The 19,210-nt window shown below is 36.7% G+C and overlaps 1 protein-coding gene across 5 annotated transcripts; it reads left to right on the top strand.

The window, feature by feature from the left end:
- The first annotated feature begins 3,298 nt into the window (after nt 1–3,298).
- Nucleotides 3,299–12,335, top strand: LOC104591632 (glucose-6-phosphate 1-dehydrogenase, cytoplasmic isoform). 5 transcript variants are annotated; one of them, XM_010250552.3, is made up of 16 exons: nt 3,299–3,715; nt 4,217–4,464; nt 4,914–4,999; nt 5,500–5,563; nt 5,656–5,842; nt 6,752–6,909; nt 7,006–7,074; nt 7,896–7,954; nt 8,886–8,922; nt 9,063–9,134; nt 9,471–9,618; nt 9,876–9,971; nt 10,390–10,460; nt 11,523–11,638; nt 11,776–11,821; nt 11,909–12,335. In XM_010250552.3, the coding sequence occupies exons 2-16, from the start codon at nt 4,285–4,287 to the stop codon at nt 12,074–12,076; spliced, it is 1,557 nt and encodes a 518-aa protein (XP_010248854.1). In that variant the 5' UTR covers nt 3,299–3,715; nt 4,217–4,284; the 3' UTR covers nt 12,077–12,335. The 5 variants fall into 5 exon arrangements, with proteins under 5 accessions (XP_010248854.1, XP_088759058.1, XP_010248856.1 ...); XM_088902932.1 differs by having other exon boundaries at nt 3,468–3,579; XM_010250554.3 differs by having other exon boundaries at nt 3,495–3,623.
- The last annotated feature ends 6,875 nt before the right edge of the window (nt 12,336–19,210 follow it).

Below are 19,210 nucleotides of genomic sequence, written 5' to 3'. Positions count from 1 at the left end.
GAAAATGGCCTGATCCGATCCTAGGCTGGGCCACCCATCACATGGCCGACAGACCAATGATTAAAATATCGATGTGATATGAGAGCCTTTTAAAATATTGATTAGAATATTTTGTATCGGTGTACCCAGGTACAAGAATTTTTTTTTTTTTTTTTTTGACTTGTCATTTGCATCAAAATTAATTAGGATGGACGAATTTGTTTTTGCTGTAAAATTGGAAAAAATAATTATTTTACGGAAAAACGAATACAAAGGGATTTTTTTTGCCGAAGGGAAATATTGTGAGGACCGAGGAGCCCATTGTGCATAGGTAAATTGTGTCGAAAGCCAAAATCATGGTAGCTTCCGGGGATTTGATATTAGATGGGCCTAAATGTCAAATCAATTTCAAGTGGGCCTAAATGACAAAACAAATCGGGTACGGTAGGTGGGCCTAAATGACAAATCAAGTTGGGCTTGAGTACGGATTCAGAACCTCAGATTGTATCGCCAAAACATTTTGGCGATTTATATCCAAATGTCAGACGATGGGGGATCACTGCTGGTGCTGGATTCCCAATAAGAACACACCTTTGGAGCGTGTAAGTAGAACTGTATAAATCCCTACCCACAAGGCCACAAGGTGCCAATTGGCTGGTTGGTGAGGTCTCCTGCTGATTGTAGCGGAGACTTGCCAACGAGATGGTTGGTAAAGCCTTCTGCTGATCGTAACGTAACGGAGACTTGGGATTGAATCCCGCCAGTACCTGGTAAGGTCTCATATGAGGCCTAGCTTAATGCTAGAAGCCGCATTGAGAAAGCCCTTTCAGACGGGTACTTAGTAATAAAATTAGAAATTTGAAAATAGGCTTGCATTAATCTAAAAATCAGCTTTCTACTAAACCATCTTACGTGGTGTTTGGCATCGATGCTGTTTTTTGAGAAAATGACATTACGTAGGCATCATATCAGAGAAACGGTGTTTCAAACAATGCCCTCTTGGTTGGTACTGTTTTTCCAGAAAAAAAAAAAAAAAAAAACGGTGTTTCAGACCATGCTTTGGAAATTGGAAAAGTGTGGTTTGGAGCAACGCCAAATTCAATGTTTTTTGAGAAAACGGTACATTACTACCAACAGTGCAATGGTGTGACATCATCTTGAATGTTGAATAATATAGACCATGTTGAAAATATTGTTATTTTCTCAAAAAACAGCTTTTGTGGCAGTACTGATTCCAAACAAAAAATAAATACAAATTTTCTAAAAAAACGGTGCAATATTCTCAGCCCCAATGCCAAATACCTACTTAAACAACTACTCAAAAGCAATTCATTCAAGGCAGCTCAATCAATGTAGGAGTGATCCTAAATGCAAATGGGCTCTAACACAGGTTTGGGGTGTTAGGTGTTCGGACTGTTGGCATTTAATTAGTTAGACAGTGCTGGACACAATAGAGCCGGGCTACTTTAGAACTTGGTTTAAAGCACATCATCTACACGTACGATTTTTGCATCCTGTTGTCCGATTAGATCCATACGGATGTTTGGGGGTTGGGAGATACTGGTGCAACCGTAAGAAGTTGGCCGTTCAGCCATTGTTGATTGTTCATTGAAATTGAAGAACGTGTAGGTGCACCGTGTAGGAACTAAAAGGGTCTAGCGAGTGGCACGTAAAGGTTTTGAGAAAATCTATGATGCTGGAAAGAGATGATACAAAATGGCTTTGATCAATTATAATTCCGGTGAATTAAGAGTGTTAATGGACCGGTATTGGATTGGACCTCATCCAGTCCAAAATCAATTTAGACGGATTGGATGGACCAATAAGACATATTGGATTGGATCAATTCGGTTCAAAATATTTATTAGACTGGATTAGATCTGATTCGTCCGTAACAAATTTATATTGGATTGGGTTGGATTAAGCCAATATCTGATCCATTGATATAAGATAAGAATATGTGTCAATAGACCAGATTTGGATTGAAACCAATCTAAATCAAAATAAATTTGAACGGATTGGATGGTCCAAACATTGAATTGGATTAATCCAAAATATTCATTAGATTGGATTGAACCTGGTCCATTTATAATGGACACTCCCATGAACACCTCTATTGGCAAGACTATAAAAGACAAACAAGGTAAAAAGATCTTATTCTCTAATAGAACTCTTAAATCTCTTTTTTTTTGGGTTTCATTTCAAGTTTCAAGTTTCAACGAGGTTGAATCGAACCGTTGACCGTAAGATTGGTGGTAGTATTTGGTCAAACACCTTAGAAAGAGACGCTCATTCCAATCTACACTTGCGGTCAATAAGACCGTGTTTGGTTTGGGAATAGAAAAACATCAAGTTGAGGGAAATTTCCATTGAGGAATGTATTCCAATTCCAAAAATAATCGAATAGGAGGAATCATACTCTTTTGACAATCAGATAATATCAGATCCAGTTCCCACCTGCTCTTTTTTTTTTTTTTTCTGGTCGGTCTCCAGTCTCCACTGAATCTACCCTCGCTTAGGACTTTAGCCCACTGGGCCGCTAATCCAAAATTCTGAAATCACGATCAAGATTCTCGATGGATAAATCTTAGCTGTACAAGTTATAGACCATGGGCGCAATAAGCGCCAGTGGAAACCTGAACAAAGTAGCCCATTTGACCCATGCTACATAATTGCTTCTTGTTCTGGTGGGTAGATAATGTGGATTGTGGGCCCATCTCATCTGAATTTCATCCACCAACCGGTAACTTTATCGATCATTCATTCATTCTCAATCAGTAATTAAGGGGAGAACTTTCGAATTGATGGGGTAGGAAGTCGGGGAGTAAAGGAGAAGGAAGATGTTTTCCTTTCTTCTTTCGGTTTCACTGGTCAAAGAAAACAAATGGGAAAGACAGATATCGCTTTCGCTTCCAGCCTTCCACCAAACCGTCGTCCTCGCTTGTCTTTCCAGGGACGAAGGAAAAATCTGGAAAGCAAATCCCAACTGTCAGCCAGGCAGCCAATCCAAAACCAAAAGTCCAAGAGTCAAATCGTGAACAGAAAAATCAAAAATCAAAAAACGAAACGGGACTTGTTTTTGACATTTTGATTAGTTCGAGGGGCATATGAGTAATTGCAAAAAACCATCGACAAAAAGAACCCAACCCAACCCAACTACCCCTTTCAACGGTTGAGATGTGGTAGATGAGCAGCCGGTGATATTTCTCCAAGAGTCAAACAATCCTCGCGCGCCAAGTGTGTCTGTGCCCCCACCATACGCGGTTTGGTTACAGGATCAAATCCATTCAAACTGAGAGTCTGGAGAGGAAGTGGCAGTATCATTTTGTGGAGTTGTTTCATGCCTTCCATTAGCCATATACCAATGGGATAATCTAGTGTTGTGTGTACATAAGAAAAAAAAGTTGGAATTTGATTTCCCCACTCCCCAGATTGTCTGAGTGCGTAGTTCGCACCATTAGTTAGTTAGAATATTTTTTATTTTCATTTTAATAAAATAATAAATAAATAACCAATCGAATCGACCAAGGCGGCTGGTAAGAATAAAGAAACAGAGGAGGGGGTTGGTGATCAACGGAAAAGGATCCATTAAAAACCAGAGTAACCCTTTTTCTTCTGCTTCGTAGATCGCATCACATACAAAGGTTCACCTAGCTAGGAAAGAGAGCAACTTCTCTCTCTCTCTCTTTCTCTCCCTCTTCAGGTTCTTCGGTTTCTTCGTCAATTTGATCACCTGGTTCATATTTTCAACTTTGTTCTCTCTCCTATACTCTTTAATTCTTAAGCTAACTTTGAATGTATGTAGTTTCTCGACTCTGTAATTTGATTTTATTTAGATCGTGGATCTGTGAATTTCTACATTTCCTTGAAATATTCCATATATAGAATTTTCTCAAATTTTTTTTCTTTTTTTTGTTTGTATTATCTCAATTTTCTTTATTTTTCTCGGTATATATCAGATTATCAATTGGTTATTTTCAATAAATCTATCACTTCGACACCTTTTCGATTTATTTTTCTTTTAGTAATTTCCACTTATTCTCTCTCTATGGTGCATGAATCATGGCTCTGATATCATGTTAGCCATGCGGGATAAGCTAGCATATCGCAGTCAGAATAGTCCTTCAGTTATCTATGAAGAATATTACTCCATCTTAACACTCATGTAAAGTGAAGTAGGAGCGGTACTTACCACTTTTTGTTTTTTGTTCGTTTTTTTTTTTTTAACCAAATACAGATCAGGTGATATAATTTACAATAGCAACATACTTGTGAGACACCAGCGCTACCAGTCTGGTCAGTCTGATGGAATCTGGTGGTTCCTCTATAGAAAGAAGGAATACTTTGAGAAGTGATTCCTTCTCTGATGGAAAAGACTTTGACAATCTCCCAGAAACTGGATGTCTCTCCATTATCGTACTTGGTGCTTCTGGTGACCTTGCAAAGAAAAAGACCTTCCCAGCGCTTTTCAATCTTTACCGCCAGGTTTGTTGAATTTACTTGCTCTTTCTCATTGATAAACTTCTTTTCCAATAGTGTCGTTGTTTCACCGTCTTTCAGTCTTAGAACTGGTTGTTCAGAATATTTCATATTGTTTATGGTAAATAAGAGAAATCTTCCCTTGCAGCTACTTTCTCAACTTCATGGGTAAACAACCTTTCAGTATCTTCATTAATGAAATATGTTTATAGATGAATTCCTCCCACTGACAAATTTTCCTTATTACTTCTAAACCTTGATAAGTCCCATCTTCTCTACTCATTCAGCAAACATGGTTCAAAGTGGGGGTTGGGGGGGGGGGGGGGTAGCTTAAAAGCCAGAAAATGATTGGATTACCTCCAGGAGAGTAGTTAGGTTGATTTTGACTGAAACTATTGATTTATTGTTTATAGAGACCTGCATTCATGAACTAACTTTCGTCTGGCTTTACACAGGGATTCCTACAATCAAATGAAGTTCATATTTTTGGGTATGCGCGAACCAAGATTTCGACTGATGAGTTGAGAGACCGCATACACAAGTGAGATCTCTTACCTGTGGTATATTTACACAAATTACTGTTATCATAATCTATACCAAGCTATTTCATCTGTACTTAGATGGCATTCTGTTTTCATTTCTTTTCAATGAATATCCTGATTTGTGCCATTATAGTATAATAAATATAGAAGTTTCAATATAGATGATTTTCTTTAGGGTAATGATCTCATACGTCAAGTTGGGAAAATCTACTAGTCCATCTTATTTGTCAGCATCCACTTGTTTAAGGACTTTTGACTACTTACAAATGGAATCTGGTATAATTTAATCTAGGGGATTCTTTCTATAAACTTGGCAAATAGGAAGTTGTAGTTAACTAGTTATATTTTCCTTATGTCAGAGTTTGTTTTCTGCTTATGTAGAATTTCTGATGCATAATATTTATATTTTCGTCTCAATTTCATTAGCTCTTTTTACTGGTTGCTATAATGCATGTAATGACTGCTGAGGATTAATTCACATGAGTACCATTAACTGCAGATATCTTGTTCATGGCAAGAGCGATTCTGAGCACTCTGAAGATGTATCAAAGTTTTTGCAATTGGTACATGGCTATTTCTCCCTACATTGTTCACCTATGTCTTACAATCACTTGCTACTTCAGAAATTTCTAATTGCTCCACAAATTTTGTGCAGCTCAAATATGTTAGTGGTTCTTATGATTCTGTGGACGGGTTCCGTTTATTGGATAAGGAGATTTCAGAGCATGAAATCTCAAAAAACAGTCTAGAAGGATCATCCCGTAGACTTTTTTATCTTGCACTTCCTCCCTCGGTATATCCACCTGTGTGCAAGATGATCAAACACTGTTGCATGAATAAATGTAAGTGATCCTTATAGAGATGGATGCATCAAACTCACTCTTAAATACAAGCTAGCATGGACAAAGTCATTTATCTTTAAAGATGCACCCTTTATTTTCACATCAACCTGCAATTTGGATTTCAGAAGTGCACCTTTTTTGTTTTGCATGAGGACACCTCCTCCTGAGATGCTGAGTTTGAATTCCATTCACCACTTAACTGAATAAGGTTGTAAATTTCATTGATTCTATGATGACTTTAAAAAGGCAGGAAAACTTGTAATGGACATCTTGATATTTTATGATGGTTCACATCAGGAGGACTTTTATTTTGTTTTGGATGCATGCACATGTATACAGACATGCGTATATATGTGCACACATGTGTTTTTATGGTTCTATCATCATCATCATCATCATCATCATCATTTTAGCCTTGTCCCAACTATATGGGGTTGGCTACATGAATCCTGTTTCACCATTTAGTTCTGTTTGGTGCCATGTCCATTCTTAAATTATGAGCCCTTAAATCATTGCTTACTACCTCAACTCATGTCCTTTTTGGTCTCCCCCTAGCTCTTTTAACCCTTTCAACTTACAGTAGATTACTTATTAGGAGTGTTGTATACGGTGTCCCTAATAAAAGGAGGAGGTTTGTGTCAGGTTGGCAGCTGACATTAAAACATTCTCCAAACTACTATGAACATGGATCCTGAATTGTTTTTATGGGTCTATCTACACTAAAAATTTCAATATAAGGTGCTCATTTTTGTTCCTCTTAATCAAAGAGTCAATTTAATAACATCTTTTTTTTTATGTAATTTAGACTATTTCATGATCCTGAATATGCCAGACTATGATTGCCATGGTTGGGTTTCAGAACATCTCAAAAATACATCCTTATAAATGGATTTTTAAATTCATTTTCAGCCGATCTTGGTGGATGGACTCGCATAGTTGTTGAAAAGCCTTTTGGAAAGGATTTAGAATCTGCAGAGAATCTCAGTACCCAGCTTGGCAATTTATTTGATGAACCACAGCTATATCGTATTGACCACTACCTGGGAAAGGAATTGGTGCAGAACTTGGTATATGTTCCCCAAATGGTTTAATTATTTCTGGCCCATTCTGTTCCTTCTCCCTACTTATACTTATCATGTTTAAAATCTCCTTTTCAATTGCAGCTTGTGCTTCGTTTTGCAAATCGTTTCTTTTTGCCCCTCTGGAACCGTGATAACATTGATAACATACAGGTGAATATGCTTTAGGGAACTCTTTCGATCATTATGCATGATAGTAATTTAGCTTGTATTTGGGATGGGTAAAAATGGAAATGAAGGTGAAGTTGAATTGGCAAATCATGCAACTTTCTGGATTCTACTGCTTGGGTTGACATTCTTGTAGCTGAGAGGAACAAGGAAAAGAACTGGTGGATTTGCTTTTATTTTTTGGAATTTAAAATTCCTATGGTTCTAGCCATTTGTTGGAGTTGGAGGTAAAATGAAATTCAGTTCCATTTCTGCATTTATGAAACAAATGCAATCTTATGCTATTGGGTCATACCATATGCTAGAAAACTAAGCTATTCTTGATAACATTAGGCTGGAACTTTTTTATACTATTGGATGAACAGAGTTTTCTATTACTTGTTACATTGTGATTATAATCATTTCTTTTCTGTGATTATCAAAGGGGAATTGTTATTTTTGTTTCCCTTATATTGTTTTATAAAACTTTATGCTTTTCAAGGAAAATATATGGCTTCACTAGCTACCATGTTTATTGTGACCCTGAGTAGAAACAGCAGGGAATGTTCTTTTCCTTCTTGTGTTCTTTCTGGAGTCAGACATGGGTCATTTGTTGTTTTCTCTGCAATGTTTCATTTGGCCATAATGGTTCTGACCCATGAGCTACGGAATTTAGATCATGCTCTGGTCCAATCTTATGCATGCTAAATCTATGAATATTGACATTCGGAAGCTCAAAAGCAAACCATCTCTTCCCTGGACAACTAATCTCTATATTGTGAGCTTCAATTTTCAGAAATTTTAAATCTTTATCTTCATTCTGGCAGATTGTCTTCAGGGAAGATTTTGGAACAGAAGGGCGTGGTGGATATTTTGATGAATATGGGTATGTTCTCTGGACTCGTACAATGTTGTTGTGTGTCAAAAATCTTTTTTTTTTTTTTTAGCAGCAATGTTTAACTCTATTTTTTACCTTATCTTTAAACAAAACATCCACCCTTAAAGCATTTAATGATCTTCAATTGTGTGAATTTCCAGTTTATCCAAGTAATAGTAAACAAATAAATAAAATAGAAGAAAAATCTTTGCTTGGCAAGAGACTATTCTTGTTGTGAGAACATTACTAGAAAGGAAGCACAACTCTAGTTGCCTAAGATGTGGACATCCTTGTTAACTTTGCAAGATCTGTATGTCTATAGAGATTGGGAAGAAGAAGAAGAAATATGGATTTCTTCTTAATAATTGGTTATTCATTATTTAAGTAGAACATCTTGTACCTTCAATTTTCTATGTTTCAATTCAGGCAACTATATTTATCTCAAAAGTTTCACCCTTATTCTGCTGTTGGATTGTAAAAATCGTGTCTTTCAAGTTTAGATGTGAGATGTTTTTGGCTTTTTTTTTCCCCGACTTTAGATGTTTGCTTGTGGGGTTTGAAGTGGTTCTTGTCTTTGTTGGCTTTGACTTTTGAGTTTTATTTTTGGGCTGTTTTGGGATCTTTTGCTGTTGTGGGGTTTTGTCTTGTGGTGAGTTTGTGGGCTCTGGTTTCTGCTGATTTTGTTGAGGCTTGGCTGGCTTGGAGTGCTTGTGTAGGGTTTTGAAGTTCTGCTTTGTCTCTTTTCTCTCTCGAGTGACTTCTGGCCACTCTCCTCTGTAATTTCTTTTTTCCATCTAATAATTTGCATTTTATTACAAAAAAAATGTGTCTTTCAAATACAAAATGTACTCCATCAAATAGTTGGAGTATATATATGATACATCTATATCCTTGCTAACGTTTAATTGATAAGCAAACATCATTCTTTTTTTTTTGGCAGAATAATCCGCGATATCATTCAAAATCATCTGCTGCAGGTAATTCTTGGATATTCTCTTAGGCATAATCATAAGTGACTCTTTTCCAATTATACATCAACCTGCTTGAGTTGCAATCTGAAACTTTCTTTTTTTGCTGCTAATTCACATATATGTTGTTTGTTTCTTACCAACTGCAGGTTCTTTGTTTGGTTGCCATGGAGAAACCTGTTTCTCTTAAGCCTGAGCACATAAGAGATGAGAAAGTAAAGGTATCTGTCTTGATTCTTTTACATGAGACACTTTCTTTGTTTTGTGTCATCTATCAAAGCCATATGCTAGCCATTCTTCCAATATTTAAAATAGTTATTATCTTTTAATATTTGTATAATGCTAACATTTTGCAATATATTTCCTGGTATGCCAAAGTTTGACCAGAAATAAGAGATTACAATGGCTATCACCTAAACATATCTTAGATTTATGTATGCATTATGTATTATTGTAGCCTATTCTGATTACTGATAAACCATTATAAAGTTGTATATTAAACATCCCAAATACACTCATTGTGTTCTCGTTTTGGTGATTATGATATGATATTTCAGGTGCTTCAATCAGTCCTACCTATAAAACCTGAGGAGGTTGTTCTTGGACAGTATGACAGCTACAGAGATGACCCAACGGTTGCTGATGATTCAAACACCCCAACTTTTGCAACTGTAGTTCTGCGAATTCACAATGAAAGATGGGAAGGTGCAATAAGTTTGCTTTTGTTGAATATTCCATTGTTCTGTTAAGTTATTCTTAGCAATTTTGTTGAAAGGTTACCAGAAATGAATAGAAACCAAGCAGGGATGTGATCAGGAATTCTTTCCTTGTATTTCAGATCCAGACTGTATATGTAGTCCTTCTGAACTAGATTAATCTAAGCATCATCTTAGACTCCAAAACATTTAACTAATGTTTTGACCCATATTTGCCACTAATGCCCAGGTTCTTTTTCTATGCAGGCGTTCCTTTTATACTCAAGGCAGGGAAAGCATTAAATTCAAGAAAGGCAGAAATACGTGTTCAGTTTAAAGATGTTCCAGGAGATATTTTTAGATGTAAGATAGCAAGTTATTCTTTATGTTCATTTAACTTTTTGCTTCCACATGTTAAACACTATCTTAAGTTCTCTAAATCAAGCTTGATTCCATGCAGATAATATATGGACTGAGATTTCTAAAGTAATTATCTGAAAGAACATCTAAAACATGCATATCATATGAAAATCTATTACTGATTATTCATTCAATATTTTAATCTTGATTTCATCTATTTCCACCCATAGTGTTGGTTAAATCTTCATGCTAAGCCCTGTATATGTCTATTAAGCATAAGAGGAGCATTATTGTAAATTATAAGACATGTGCATCTAGGCCCTTCAGGGACCTGGTTTATTCTCTATCATTTCTCTTTATGGTTCTTCTTGCTAATTGATGTTCAATAATGTCTTATGTTCCATATGTTCCTCTTGCATAGCTAAAAAGCAAGGGAGGAATGAATTTGTAATACGCTTGCAACCTTCAGAGGCCATGTACATGAAACTTACGGTAAGTGTTTCTTCTCATGTTGTGAACAAGTTCACTGTTTCACTATCTTTATTGTTGCCTGAAAACTTCTTGTATCTTTTTAACATTCTAAGTTAAAATTTTGTGACATATTTTGTAATGAAACGGATGCCTCAACCTCCATTGGGTTAAAGTTGTTGAAGCATTTTTGTGATACCCAGTTCTTATGAAGCCTGAGCCTCAAGCTCAAATATTTAACTAAACATGCCTAGTGCAAACTTGTTTGGGCTCCACTTGGTCTAGGTTTGGTTTTGTTGTATAATAATATGATCCGTTTATTAATCAGTAAAAATGACTGCTAAATGCTATTGCAATTTGTCATTATTGTTATTAATATCAATATTATCATGGGAGTGGGTTTGGGTCATTCGGTAAGCTTCCCTAAACGACCAAAGAATCTTATTAGTGAGATGAATCCCTAATCTTAGGACTGACGAGCCTGATTTTATCTGGACAATGTTGGTTCATCTTGGCCGGTTGTCATCTATCATGGTAGACCATCCAGGAAAATGATCTTCCCACAAGTTCTATAAATTTGACAGAATTTTGTTAACAAGTCTTCCTCCGTTTCTTGCTACTACTGTGATCTGTTGATTAAATTCCACTCTCGTGTGTTTATTTACTGTTGTTTGGTGGTTCAACCAGGGATACCAAACTTAGTATTTTAGCTGCTCGATAATTATCCATTGGAATTGGAGTGCTTTATATATATCTGAATTTTGACATGCTCTTCTAAATATTTTTATCTGTATCCATTCGATAGTAGAAACAATATAGAATGCTTAAAATTGAAGGCACAATTTTTTACCCATTCAGATGGTGAAAGCATGTAATAGCTAAACTAATCCCCAGCTTCTTTATTGTGTTGTTGTGTGTTGAAAACAGTAGTCTATTATAACTTTAGGGTGCTAATTCGGGTCTACCCCGTTTTTGATAAATGGGGCACGCCCTAGACCTAAGTGATCAAAGTGCTACTCGTAATAATGATAATTATCATGCACGGTTTTTCCTCTTCCTTAACACCTTTGAACTTTCCTCTCACAGGTCAAGCAACCAGGGCTGGAGATGTCAACCATCCAAAGCGAACTAGATTTGTCATATGGGCAACGTTACCAAGGAGTTACAATTCCAGAGGCTTATGAACGACTAATTCTCGATACGTATGATTTCATCTTTGTCATTTTATATGCTTGTATTATATGCATGCAGCCATACTGTACATACAATGAAGATTACCATCACAGTTAGTCAATTATCACTTTGTCACAATTAACTCGGCTGGGACTCTTTTTTGCAGAATACGAGGCGATCAACAGCATTTTGTTCGCAGAGATGAGTTGAGGGTAAGTGAATTATTCCATTTCTGGCTTGAAAATCTCTATGCGCAATATGGCTCAAAGATTTACTGGTGTGATGTTTTTGATCAACAGGCGGCATGGGAGATTTTCACTCCGTTGCTACACAAAATTGACGATGGGGAGCTGAAGCCACTTCCATACAAGCCAGGGAGCCGAGGTCCAGTGGAGGCTGATGAGCTGCTGGCAAAAGCCGGTTATGTGCAAACACATGGCTATATATGGATCCCGCCCACCTTGTAATCATCTTCCGGTTACTGGGCGAGCTGGAATTTTTAGGGCCCCACCCTATAACAAGAAATAGAAAATAATCCTGCCCCCTCCAGCTTGTTGACCCAGATGCGCCCTTTGTGTTGAGAGTAGAGAAAATAATATCTCAGTGTAGCACCTAAAATCAATTGCTTATGTAGTAAGATCAATCGGTTGTTAAATTAGATTACTATATGTTGTGGTATGTACTAGAACTTTGTGTAATGAATTTTGTTTTATTTTTCTCACGTAATTACAAGATACTCCCTGAATCGTGAATATCATAACTGACAATGGCATGGTGAATGGTGATAGGTTTTACCTTGGAAATGCAAATATTCCAAGCAATCTCACTTTGATGAGAATTGTGGATCGGCGTTTGCTGTGGAAAATATCATCTCAGACTTGTTTTCACAGATGGGTTGGGTGACTGGGTGTAGGATGTGGTGCTGGCGAAGTGTCGTGAGTGTAGTAGCCGTGTAGGTGCTGCTGCTAGGGATCGGGGTGGATGTTTGGAAAGTGGAATGGGGTGAGGTGGTGGATCCATTACCATTAGGATAACAATAAGATTATTTTGATTTATTAAAAGGCATATTGGGTTTTTGAGCAAAAAATGATGAAAAAAACTAATGAAAGAGAGGTTTTTTTCCCATGGTTTTCAAAAACAAATTGGACCGAAAAAATTGGGAACTGGTCAGGTGATTGGTTCTGGTTTATCATAGAACTATTATTTTGTCAAAAACCGTTGATTTGATCAGCAAATCGCTGACTTAGGCGGTTGAACCGTTTGGACTAAGGTTCAAAGTATCACTATGTATTGGCCCGTATCGGTTGATACGTATCATTCTGGGACCCTTCCGATACGCCCCTACAATGGGTGTATCGGGGGTCTGAACAGTTCAGGGGATGGAGGGGTCCTAGACCGGCTTCCCTGAACTAGTTTTAAAAAAAATAATAAGAAAAAGGTAAAAAAACGAGTATCAAAACGCCCGATACACCCCTACTGGCGTATCAAACGTATCAATATTTTGAACCTTGGTTCAAACTGTTCAATAGTTTAGCCATATTTTAATATTTTTGTCAGATCCATTTAATTTGAACAGTTAGACCGTTTGACTCGGGGTTGGACCGTTAACCGGTTCGTTGTCCGATTTGGTTTTAAAAACCTTATTTCTTCTTTATACCGCCCAACAAAATGGATATAGATGTAAGAATTATTTTATAAAAAGGCAGGGTATGAATATGAATGAGTAATTATAAGAACCTCGTCCGTACCCCTAAAAGAAATTTATAATGATAGAGAATGGAACCAAGCAAACTTACACATGAAAGTGAGAGAGACTTGATGGACTCGAATAGTAGTAGTTGGGATCTCGGAAAGTTGAGAGCAGTAGTTCCTGTTTCCTGAGGATTGCGCGCGAACAAAATTTTAGTAAACAGGGGTCTCATTTTCAATTTTTTTGCATAATACAGTACTTTTTCTATCAACATAAATAACTTTTCTTAAAAGTGGTGAGAATTGATAGTGGAACTCAAAACCATATCTCCCTTGAGACTACCCAGTTTACAAGCCAACCGAGCCACCACTCAGTTGGCAGTGAAAATAACTTGTAACTTCTTAAGACATAATAACAGTTTGAGCCATGAAATGATTAAACTAATAAACTTCTACTGCAACATCCTGTGTGCTGAGAAGATTAAAATTTTTTTATGGCTTCTCATCTAAAACAAGATTCAAGTTTCCAACTAGAAAAATGATTGTAGAAAGAGGGTTAACGGTTAAGCATCGACCCAAGGTGCCCCTTCTACGGTCAGATGGAAGATAAAGATCATATTTTAATTAAGTGCCAAGTTACAGCCCAAGTCTGGAGACTTGTAGAACCAGATATCAGCGATCGTTTGGCTGAACCTGACTGGAATCTGAACAAGATATTGGAGTTGAAATGGCACAAAACAGTCAATGGTATATAGAAAGAGTGGTGACCCTCTTCTGACTCCTTTAGAAGAGCATGAATGATAAAATATTTAAAAATAAATCTCTCTCTCTCCTCAAGAAATAGTTATAAGAGCGGGATGCTGTTCCAGTGACATCATGAGGCTAACCACCCTCTGTCTAGCTCCAAGTTTGATGCTTATGGTAGCTACGCCTATGCATCAGAGAAACCATACAGGGGAGGTATTAATGGCTAAGATGAGCAAAATAGGAGTTTCAACAATCACTTGGCTGAATTGTGAGCAGATTTTGGAGAGCCCAGATTTCTTACTCACTTTTCCTACCCACTCTCTAACTGCTGTGAATTGCAGTTGCACATCTCTCAATTCATAATAGAGATGTGTGGCTCCAATTCACAACGGATAGAGAATGGGTAGAAAAAATGAGTAGGAAATCACTAGTCGATTTTTCAAGCCCACAAGCTAACCATGCAAGTATACTCTTCATCCATCGTAATAGAAAGTGACTCTTTGGTAGTCGTCAACTTTCTTCAGGAAAGTATAAAGCTCCCCTGATGCCTTTCTCTGGTGGAGGATTTCAAACAATAGCCTACCACTTTGAAGCTCTAGAATCTCCTACAACCATACTCCTAGGAAAAAAAAATTGCTTTGTTGATTAGCTAGCGAATGAGGGTCATGTCCGTGAAGATAACTTCTCTTTATCTACACGACTTGTGAAACTTCAACTATCTAGTTAGGATGGATGTGGCAGGAAGACAGCTTCGTCGTGGTTTTTAAGAGTATCGTTTGCTTGTTCTCTTGTTATTCCGCCCCTTTGTTCTTTTCTTCTGCCTTTCTTCTTCTCAATGTATCAAACAAAAAAGAAACCTCAAGAGAGTATTCATCCCTCATTGATTGTTGTTGTTAATACATACATCGGTTAAATTCAAGGTTCGAAATTTTGACACGATATGGCATATCATATGGCAGTCTTTTTTAAGGATTGTTTGTCCAAATCTGTCAGTTTACCCGTAATCAAAATATTGAAGAAAAAAATTTAAAAAAAAAATAATTTTTATAACAATAAATTACTTGATACATGTGTTTGTGCATATCAAATATATCAATATTTTAAAATAACCAACTTAGGGGGTATTCTATAGCATAGATGAGAAATTGGGTGTGGTGTGGATGAAAATAAACCACATTCCAACAAGGTGGTTGTTCTACACCGTGAACAAAAATGTGTGGATTGATCCACACTACACCTCCATGTGCATTGGGTGTATCGGGCGAATCGCCCTATTTTTATATGTTTTTTTTTTTCTTTTTGCAACCGGTTCAGGGGGGTCGGTTTAGGTCTCCTCCATCCCCTGGACCAGTCAAACCCCCGATACACCCACTGTAGAGGCATATCGGAGGGGTGCTGGAACGATACGTATCGGTCGATATGTGTCGATTACTTTGAATCTTGATCTCAATTACAACATTTGAGATAATCTATGTCATCAATCATTAAAAAAACAATATATTATTTTTTGTAATATACACAATAAAAAATATTATTAAATTGCTAAGAATTTTAATAGTTAATAAAAATAATATTAGTAATAATTAATAATATCAATAACATTTAATAATTATTATTAATATTAATAAAAGTAATATTTGAAACTTAATCATTAATAAAATAATATTATTATTAATTAATAAACATGAGTAGCAGTGGCGAGTGGTTCAAAAAGAGAAGTGGTCGGAGGAGGAGTGGCGAGTGGTTCGAATTAGGTTTGTTAATTATACCCGAAAATCTAAGGCCTGATCTAACATCCGATCCGATTATCTCGGATTCAGATGATGTATTTATTTAATCGGATCAGATTCAGATGTTACAATCGATATCCGATTAAAATATGAAACCAATTATTATAATATTTATTAATTTTAATATATAAATTTTATATAATTATATTTAGAATTATAAAAATATATTATATATGAATTTATATATAATAATTTAGTATGTTATATTTATATTAATTTATTATATATAAAAGTTGAAAAATAAATAAATTTTATTTTTCTGATATTTTAGAAAATTTATAGCAGAGTCGAATTAAATTTGAATTCGATCCGAGTCGTTATGATTCAAATTCGAATCCAACCCGATTGGATTCAAATGTAGGTTCTCAATAATTGAATTGAATGTGGATTTTGTTGCATCTGATTTGAGTCCGATTCAATTACAACCATAGTTCAAATAGAGAAGAGTAGCAATGACGAGCTCACAAAGAAGTGTTGCAATGGTAAAAATAAAAGAGGTCTTATATTAGGGTTAAACAATCATGCGAAGTATGGGATCATTATTCTATATATAAAACAGTATTGTGTAGATGCTTCCACGAGATAAACCCGTGGATGAGAAAATGGATTGTGGTGTAAGCCAATCCATGAAATAGCATGGATCAATCCACACCACAGCCAACCGAACACATGGCACAGAGGTGGTGTGGATTGAAACTGAATACATCGTGACCAATCCACACCACCTTAGTGGTGGCTCGATTGATGTATAGACCGGGTAGTCCCGAAAGTGAAGTGGTTTCGAGCCCTGCTATTAGTTCCCAATTTCCCACCATAATACCTTTGAGAAGAATTGCGGAAAAAGTGAATTTACATCAAGTATAAATGAAATGCGGCCCCTATGGGGGCAAAAGACGATGATTCGAATTCAATAAAAAAAAAACACTTTGAAGGTCAAATCCCACTGCCATGGGATCGGCTTCGGTGAATGCAACGCCCATTCAAACAGCCTTTAGATTCTTGCATTGGGAATATCTCCGCACTTATGTGATTTATTTTACGAAGAAGTATGGATACACCCGATGCAGATTTCTGAATTCCAGCCCCCCCTACTAGCCCTCTCCCCCCTATAAACCACATCCTGCCCGTGAATTTGGCATCAATTCACGGTCAGGATGCATTCCCCCTGTACTTTGAGACTATAAAATTCTGATCTGGGCTGATTGGTCATTCTCCCTTTATTTTATGGGGAGATATTCCCAATACAAGGGTTACAATAGGTTATTTGAACGGTGTGATCACAAGCTTGCACTGATGGAAGCTGAACTCGACTGCCACCATGGTTTGGGGTCATGGGTAGCGGGGGGATGGGTTGATCTCTGAGTTTCCGTTGGATAGCCCAATGGACAAAAAAGAAAAGATGCTATAATTGTAAGGAAAGAAGTTATTATCTATATATTTCTGTTGTTGCTTGGTTATGAAACCCCGCTGATTCAGGGAATCTGGACTTACAGTTAGTTCTAGGCATGGAAAGCAAGAAGAAAGGAAAGAATTAGGAACACGAAAAGTATAAGCGCAAGGGAACCCGCTTGATAGGGGTTGCAGCGTAACGGCATGAGATTGAGAATTGAGATAGTTCCTTTATTTGCCTTCTTCCTCAAATGTTACTTTTCAGAATTTAGGGGAATAATTTTGCTTTCATTTTCACCCTAATGGCTATTTAGCAAGTAGACCTGTTCATAAGCCAGGCTTAGATTGATCTTTTGCCAAAATTTTAATGGAGCCCGGCCTAAAGCCTAAACTCAACATAGTATAAGTTAGGCCCAAAGCCAGGCCCGTGAACAGGTCTAGTAACAAGAGAGCTGCAATGTAGAAGTGTGTACCAGTTTCACATGCTGGCCATAGTGATATGCAAGCTAAACTATTCTTTCATTCAACCACTTGCATCAAATCCCCATTCCAGATTCCAGGGCTCATCTTTTGGGTACAACCGGTCCCTCTATCTAATTGTAAATGTATCTAATCTTGTTGTCTTTTAGTACCCTTTATGCATGAACTCATGCTGATCGACAGATGTATCTCATTCCTTTACTATGGAATAAGATTCAAGATTTAGATACGATAATGTACATCTGGGGTTTTGATACACAGATGTTTCAGGATCCCTTGTTTTAATAAAAAAAAATGCTATTATATCGCTTCAAAAACAAACTAACAAAATATTAAAGCGGGTGTTTCTAAGGACTGATATGATTCCGTTGATACACGTATTTTGAACCTTCTTATGAAATGGAATGGAGCATATACCTCTATCATCTTTACTAAATAAATATTTGCCATGGCTTCATCATAAGAAATTTCTAATTTCAATAAAAAATTGATGTGTTCATTCTGAATTTGGATTTATTCCACACAAAGTATACCTCACAATGCATTGCAGCTGTGTGTATTAAGCTCAATTTGGAGGAGTACAAACACAAATTTATAGAATGTACAACCTTATATTTTGTATATACGCATTTGTATTTATATTCCATAACATAACATAAAATGGCGTGAGGAGAAAATCTGAGCTTACTCATCCGACCTCTCACATTTCACCAACTATTTGGCAGCGCCAAATAATTCTTGGTTTGATCCTGACCCTACAAGGAATAGACCTTATCGAAATTTTGATATGCTTGCACATGACCCTTCAATTCTATTGGTATTGGTTGTAACATTATCCACTTGGTGTTACAAACTAACGCCCGCCCCATTCGCCCATCTTTACCAAATATATGCTATTCTCTCGTGTTGAATTCCAAATTATCCAACCTATTAATAATATCTGTGAAACTAAACCACTACATGCTCAACTCTTGGGGGAAGTTGTTTAAATCATTCACCCATTTCTACTTCACTTTATTGGTTTTTTAGTTTAATTTATCAATAGATCCAACGATACGATTCGGTTTGAATAAAACAAATTTGGATGCGTAGGTATATCCAATTTGTTGCGCACATATAAACATGTTGGGTGGAATAGTTGGGCTGAAGGTGCAGACATTCGTTCCTAGAGTCCTAACTACCTTAGTTATGAGTTTGTTGCGTTAGGCTTTCTTATATACCTTATCCTAAATCCTAATCCGTGTTTAAGGATATTTGTGCCATTTACTCATAAGTCATTTTAATATTTAAATGGACACATGCATGGCTCAAAGTAGGATACATCATCCCCCAGCGGCTGTTGGGGGTCGAGTTCAGATCTGTGCCCCATAATGCCCCACATCACATCTCCATTTACTATTTTTGGAAATATTTCCGAATGACAAGTACGAGAGATGATGAGACATCATCAGGATCAGGAGATATTCTCAATACAAACTTAAGATGTGTTGTGGGGCATTGTGGGGC

This window comes from Nelumbo nucifera, chromosome 4 (genome assembly GCF_055504915.1).
Source record: "Nelumbo nucifera cultivar China Antique chromosome 4, China Antique-T2T, whole genome shotgun sequence".
In the NCBI taxonomy this organism is placed as follows: Eukaryota; Viridiplantae; Streptophyta; class Magnoliopsida; order Proteales; family Nelumbonaceae; genus Nelumbo; species Nelumbo nucifera.
This window is presented reverse-complemented; position numbering and strand designations above follow the sequence as displayed.

Bases quoted from the DNA above. Each gene is read 5' to 3' on its own strand.
- LOC104591632 (XM_010250552.3), top strand. From the start codon at position 4,285: ATGGAATCTGGTGGTTCCTCTATAGAAAGAAGGAATACTTTGAGAAGT. The intron at 5,843-6,751 runs GTAAGTGATCCT...ATTCATTTTCAG, and splicing joins ACACTGTTGCATGAATAAAT to CCGATCTTGGTGGATGGACT. The intron at 9,972-10,389 runs GTAAGATAGCAA...CCTCTTGCATAG, and splicing joins TCCAGGAGATATTTTTAGAT to CTAAAAAGCAAGGGAGGAAT.